Consider the following 6,698-nt stretch of genomic DNA (forward strand, 5'->3'; position numbering starts at 1 on the left):
GCAGGAACAGAGTATAGTCGGTTAGCTTACTCCAATTAGTGATTTAACACAGTGAGATGCAGATTTCTTGTTTGTCTTCTCTCTTCTCTATTCTTCAAGAAAAACAGAAACAGAGTGTTGTGTGGTGTACTATGACAGCCGACAGCGGGTTGAAGAACCTCCAACGCTCTGATACCAAATGTTGGGGACAAGGTCGTTAGTGCGGAAGAACAAACAACATCTGTGATGTTGAAAGACCTGTGTATGAGAATAAACAAGATACAGAGAGAGAGAGAGAGAGATAGGCACAAAGAAACGTTTTATTTCTTAATAGCAACAATTGCAAATGACAACCAACCTTTCACTAAAGGTTACAAAGTCACTTTATATAGTGGCTATCCTAGGGAAACTACCCTTTATGCTATTTACAGAAATAGCCCAAACTTGGGTTGTCCAAAGGGATAGTGTGAATACGGCCATTATACACTCATATTTGACAAGGTGGATCTACTCGGTCAGCGACTTGTACTCAGGGTACGACTAGTTCCAACTAGACGTCAAAAGCAGGGACATCACGATGATGTGAACCCCTCTTGGCTTAGTTTGGATGTGTACCATGCCTGCCTCAAGGAGGTACCAATTCGGTGGTGCACATGGTGAATGCAATGAACAAGGTACTGAGGTACTACATCACCATGCCATTTCTGGATGGCATCCCGATTAAGGGGTGTTCGGAGGACACGAAGGACGAATCGGTTGGAGAGGACGGGCGTTGGAAGTTCGTTGCCAACCAAATCGTCAACTATGAGAAGATACTGGACTGGCTAACCTTCTGAGGAGAGAAGTCGGCTTTCAGGCAGTCAAAGATCATGGTGGTCAGACACCTATGCAAATCGTATGGTCGGAAACTGTCTCCAACAAAGGTAGAAGCCATTTCGGCCATGAAGGAAGAATGTTGGACGACCATCGAGGTTCCGCGATTCTTAGGGACCTATGCCTTCTAACACATATGGATCCCCCACTATGCGCATATTGCCAAGCCACTCTATGAGCTGTTGAAGAAGGGACGGAAGTTCGAGTGGAGAGGAGAGCACTCGGAGGCAGTTCGAAGATTGCAGGGAATGTTGTCGACAGCATCAACTCTCCGGAAAGTGGTGTACGGGAAGGAGTCCCCGATTTTCGTCACAGTCGACACAAGGCCGACTGGAATTGGATGGGTAATTAACCAGGAAGATGAATCTGGAACGTGGTTAGCCATCCGATTCGGTGCAAAGGTGTTAAGTGAGTGACTAATATTGAACCAAAATAAATAGTTCATCAATGACCAAAGCACCAATTTATATACCGTAGTTGGACCTATACAATGTTCTCCAACTATCGCCCATGCATGATCGCCACATGACATTCATGCATCAACCTCTATGAGGTAGCAATATCTTATATTATTACAACTGTATAAATGAGATTACCAAATAAAGCTTAGGTATATACACATATTAAGGGTCATCGATTCAAGTTCTCCTATGATCTTTTCATGACGACTATGGTATTTTATACATGTATAATCTTTAATGTGCATGTTTGTCCTATGGATGCTTGGTTTCCTTGGATTGTTACAAGTTCTTTCAGTTATTCTTCGTCATAAAAATCCATGGCAATACACGATGCAGATGAGGAGATAGGGAAGATGTTATGCAGCGAAAGATAAGGACCAATAGCTTAGCGTCAGACAAACAACAATACATATGACTAGAAGAATGGATATGCATTGTTAGCAAGATTCAAAGATCAAGAAGCACAAACAGTTGCACTCAGTTAAGCTCAAAGGCAGACTTGCTTATTCCCTCCAAAAACTCTCACAGTTACAATGACTTAGTTGGGGGCTTTATATGGCTAAGCCCTATCTACCTCGTGTGTTCATACTAGAGATACAAATGGGTAGAGTCGGCCTTTTATGCCAACAGCAGGTTCATTGCATTGTGGAAAACTTTCAAGTGATGAGCACCGATGGTGAATTGATGCACAGAGAAGAAATGGGCGAAACTCGAGGCATCTCATCAATGCCGAGCCAAGAGTCTAGCGTGAGTGAAGCACAGAGGATGGCTGAATCGAGAGACATTGGCAGCTCCACGCGGGCTTTCGCTCGGGATCACACGCGTTGATTTCGCTGGGGGGGGGGGGGGAGAACGAGTGCATGACAACGTAGTTTTGTCGCCAAAAAGAAGGAAGAAACAGAGACAGGCATCTCTCACGATTCTCTCGGCTCTGAAGGAGAATTAGCTGGTGATGTTTCGGTCGGTCAGAATCGTCGGCAATCGTTCGCCAGTTTTCTCGCTAGTTTTCTTCGGCAGTGTACACACACACACAAGGCTTCACAAATGGATAAGATGGAGATTTTGATTGAGGAGCTCCAATGGCAGGCAGGAATCTACCCTTCCAGATCCTCTGCCTCTCTCTCTCTCTCTCTCTCTCTCTCTCTCTCTCTCTCTCTCTCATGGACAGACCCTGATACAGACTCAGATTCAGACTCAGACACAGAGGGAAAAGCAGCAGACACAGAAGCTGCTGCTTTGCATAGGTACCATGCCTCTCATCTCTCACCACCACCACCACCATCATCCTCCCCTTTCTCTCTCCTCCCTCTCTGCATTCTCCTTCAAGGCATCATCGCCCACCTCTGCATCTCCCCCCTCCTATGGCGTCCATACCCCTTTGTGCAATCACAGCCATCCTCTAGAGGTATGCTTCTGAATCCAATTCGCCTCCTCCTTTCGTCTTCTAAACTTACTTCTTGAGGTTTTTGCATAGTTTAACCTCAAAAATGTGGATCTCTGAAGTGTTTGCGCTCTGTTTTCTTTTCTGAATTCGTTCAGATCGTTGCAACACACAAAACAGAAGAGCAACCGAGTTCATGGGGGCGGCGAGAAATCCTGATAGGGATCAATGCAACTACAATCACGGTACCGTTTCGCTAATTCTTTTGAAACTCATTCCAAAAGTTTATGCTTTTGATCTGTAATAGGTTTTTTTTTTTACGCATTTATTATTTACTTTGGGCTCTCAGGCGACCTTTTGGAATCCCATGTTTACCATCGAAACTGCAAATGCAGCTGACTTGACACAAAGAATACAAAGGAGCAAATTTTTGGGTACACATATCGATATATCTATATATATATATATATTATGCATGTTTGTATGTAAGTATGTCTGTGTGTGTACATGTATGCATGATCAAATCAATGAACCTATCACTTCATGTAATTACTGCAAAAGATATTGATATGTAGTGCCTTTTTTGTTCCATACTGCAACATCTAATCAACTATGTATGTGTGTCTGTGACTGAGAGTAGGATATGGAGTGGTTATGATGCATAATCACCTTCCGAAATGATGAATACGGTACAAACACCAGGCAAAGAAGAGGATATGAGATATTCTCTGCAATAGAAGTGATAACTGTAGTATAACCTTGAGGAAATTCTTAATCTCTTGTATTAAATAGGTCAAAGGTGTCTTCTTGTATGTCATTTTATGCTTCACATGCATTCAACCAATACTGTGTGTGTGTGTGTGTGTGTGTAGTGTTCGGGTTATATATGCTTACTTGTATGTACCTGTGCTGTGCTCATGCAGATAGCATACGAGAAAAACTCCGGGTCTTTGTGAAGGTAAGATAATGTGAAACGTTTCGGTACGTGAAGGCAAACTGTGCTATCATAGCAAAGCGAAAATTCTTTCTGCCTCATTTTGTTGCCAGCTAGTTATGAAATGCTACAAGGTGATAGAATGCAATTAAACAAGGCGACTTTTCAACATTGTAGGAAAATCAGAATCTCATTCCATTGCTTCTGCAACTAGCATTAAACGATGCAATAACATATGACAAGGTTATGGATAAACATCATTTTAACAAAAGACATAATTTCCAATTGTTTATATTAAGTTTCTATTCTAAATTCTAATTTTGTTTATTTTCTGTCAGGAATCAAAATCTGGTGGGGCTAATGGATCAATCCGATTCAGGTATATTTACTTCATTTTTCAAGCAAAATATTATGTGTTGTGAGATAAGCTGGAGTTTTCTTGTGGGTTTATGTTGTACAGTTCAGAGTTAGACCGTCCTGAAAACAAAGGATTAGCCACTGCAGTACAGTTTTTAGAGACTTTGAAGAAGGACATAGATGCAGATGCAAAAGGAGGACCAATCACATGGGCTGACTTATTTCAATTATCAGGTTAACCTTAACAATATTGTTTTTCATTGTTCCAAATTCCAATTCGATTGTTGTTTATTCACTTGGTATCTATCCAATATGATAAAACTCTTTTTGTAAAAAGGGAATTTGTTCCATTTTCAGCACAATCAGCATTGAAGAGGACTTTCCTTGAATCTGCGATAAAAAAGTGTGGTGGCAATGTACAGAAAGGAGAGACTATGTACACAGCATATGGCTCTAGTGGACAGGTTTCTTGGGACAATTTTTCTTTGAGTTAAAGAGAAATGCATTCTTTTTCATATTCAAGTGATTTGTATAACCTATGATTGTTCTCTATGCTTTCCAGTGGGGGCAGTTTGATAAACAACTTGGTCGATCTGATACAGACTCCCCAGATCCCGAAGGGAAAGTGCTTTTGTGGGAAGAATCATCAGTTGCTGATATAAAAGCGCGGTTTGATCAATTAGGTTTCAAGCCCAGACAGGTGCTCCTTTTCATCAGTCTAAAAGAATTTTTTCATTATATTTTTGCAGCCCATTATGCTTTGTACAAAGAAACCAGTTGTGTGGGAAAGACTTTTGCTTCCATGTGATCACCCTTGAGAGCTGAAAGTTTGTGTTGCTGTGTGCTCGACTTTTTCCTCACGCAGCTTTTAAAGATGTATACTCATTGGGCATGCACAAAAACTATCTATAGCATGAGCTAAAAGGTATCTAATAATTCATGATGGAGGACCACAGAGGCTCTAGCCTAAGTACAGATTTGAAGTTGCATTAACAAACACATTGTGTACATTACGGATAGAGAAGCGGGTCACTCTCATAACAAAAACTCAAAACCTCCTGGTTTTGCTGATGACCTTTGGACCTAATTCCACATCGGTTGTTGCCATTAGTTAGTACATTTGAGCATTATGATGTAACATGGTCATTGGGCAGATACACTCCCAGTAAGAACCCACTACCAACTATATATTTGTTGACGGATCTGCAATCTACATGAACAGAGTTGACAAAGCTTTTTTCTCATAAAGATGTGCCATTGCTGCAACTCGAGAAGATATGAAGCCACCCAGGAGAGAATTAGTATTCCATTGACACAAAAGGTCTTGTATCATTTTGTAATACTAGCCTCAATCAGTGTCATGTTTGAGACACATTCAGCTGATGCATTTGTAACTCTTTCTAGCTATTACAACTGTCAATCATATGTCTTTGGTTAACACTAAACAAGAAATTCAATTAAAGCATTGAATCAATGCTTTTTTTTGTTTCCACAGGTGGCTGTGTTGTCTGCGTTTCTGGGTCCTGATCAATTGGCCACAGAGGCAAAGCTTGCAACTGATCCTGAATTTGCCCCTTGGGTAGAGAAGTACCAAAGGAGTCGACAGACGGTTTCCCAGACAGACTATGAAGTAAGATACTATAACCTGGTTTTCAAAATGAAAGCATAATGTTAATGCTGTACTGTTCAATTATTGCTTTTAATACTTCTATATAAGCTAGTTTTATAATGAAACCATTAGCTCTCTTATGCTCCAAGTGTGTGTGTGTGTGTGTGTGTACATGTATAGAGAGATATAGATATAGATATTAGTTTTACAATGAAATATTTATGCATTAACTCTAATCTATTCTAGTATATGCTTAGTTTTTTTGTATGTTTTTTTCTCAGGTGGACCTTATTACAACTTTTACTAGATTGAGTACCCTAGGCCAGACAATAAATTATGAAGCATACACTTACGCTCCACCACGACTCAAACTCAAACTCTGAAAACAGTTTTATCGACAATCTTCCGTTTTTGTAAAGGGCCAGAGTTTGGGGCCCACTACAAATGCACATCTCTCAATCAAAGTCTGTAAAAAAAAAGTTCTCCATGTCAACATTTAATATGCCTAAGTCAATGGATATATTTAACAACTAATGAGGTAATGCAACAGACCTCTTAAGTGGTGCTTTAAAATTACTATGTACAAGGACCCACTGAAATCTAGCTATTAACCTGTAGCCATTAAAATATGATAAAAATTAAAATAGTTAATGAATCCCAAGACAATGATGTATGTGGTTCACCATCGAATGTCAAGAGACTCTTCTATAGAGGAAGATGACTTTCCACCAAGACATAAGAGAATCGAGTTATCAAATAGCAGCCTGTACAATTAGTTGATGCATCTCATATCTCTTTCTGTTACCTTTACTAAAGACAAATATGTTGAATGTGTGGTCCACCTCTATCCAAATGAGGGTCGAGAGGATCATTATGGTGTGGGAGAATTGGAAGTGTGATATATATTACCTATACTCAACGGACAAATCTTCTATACTGGAAGATTTTCCACCAAGAACTGACAGAACTGGGACATTACAATGCATTGTATACCATTATTGATGCATCTCATCTCTCTTTCTATTATCTTTATTAAAGGCCAAGATGTTGACTGTAACTTACGGAACATCATGCTAATCAGCATATTGTTCCTTAGACATCAAA

The 6,698-nt window shown here is 40.1% G+C and overlaps 1 protein-coding gene across 1 annotated transcript; it reads left to right on the forward strand.

The window, feature by feature from the left end:
* The first annotated feature begins 2,522 nt into the window (after window positions 1-2,522).
* On the forward strand, window positions 2,523-6,128 carry TL29 (ascorbate peroxidase 4). Its single transcript, XM_087333267.1, has 11 exons — window positions 2,523-2,718; window positions 2,853-2,939; window positions 3,044-3,128; window positions 3,618-3,652; window positions 3,806-3,871; window positions 3,967-4,007; window positions 4,089-4,219; window positions 4,343-4,449; window positions 4,548-4,685; window positions 5,481-5,615; window positions 5,876-6,128. The coding sequence occupies exons 1-11, from the start codon at window positions 2,563-2,565 to the stop codon at window positions 5,975-5,977; spliced, it is 1,083 nt and encodes a 360-aa protein (XP_087189393.1). The 5' UTR covers window positions 2,523-2,562; the 3' UTR covers window positions 5,978-6,128.
* The last annotated feature ends 570 nt before the right edge of the window (window positions 6,129-6,698 follow it).

The sequence above is a fragment of the Azolla caroliniana genome, unplaced genomic scaffold, assembly GCF_043228905.1.
Source record: "Azolla caroliniana isolate FFs.n. ecotype wild unplaced genomic scaffold, voAzoCaro1.0.p SCAF_17, whole genome shotgun sequence".
NCBI classification, from domain to species: domain Eukaryota; kingdom Viridiplantae; phylum Streptophyta; class Polypodiopsida; order Salviniales; family Salviniaceae; genus Azolla; species Azolla caroliniana.

Bases quoted from the DNA above. Each gene is read 5' to 3' on its own strand.
- TL29 (XM_087333267.1), top strand. From the start codon at position 2,563: ATGCCTCTCATCTCTCACCACCACCACCACCATCATCCTCCCCTTTCT. The intron at 4,450-4,547 runs GTTTCTTGGGAC...TATGCTTTCCAG, and splicing joins CATATGGCTCTAGTGGACAG to TGGGGGCAGTTTGATAAACA. The intron at 5,616-5,875 runs GTAAGATACTAT...TTTTTTTCTCAG, and splicing joins TTTCCCAGACAGACTATGAA to GTGGACCTTATTACAACTTT.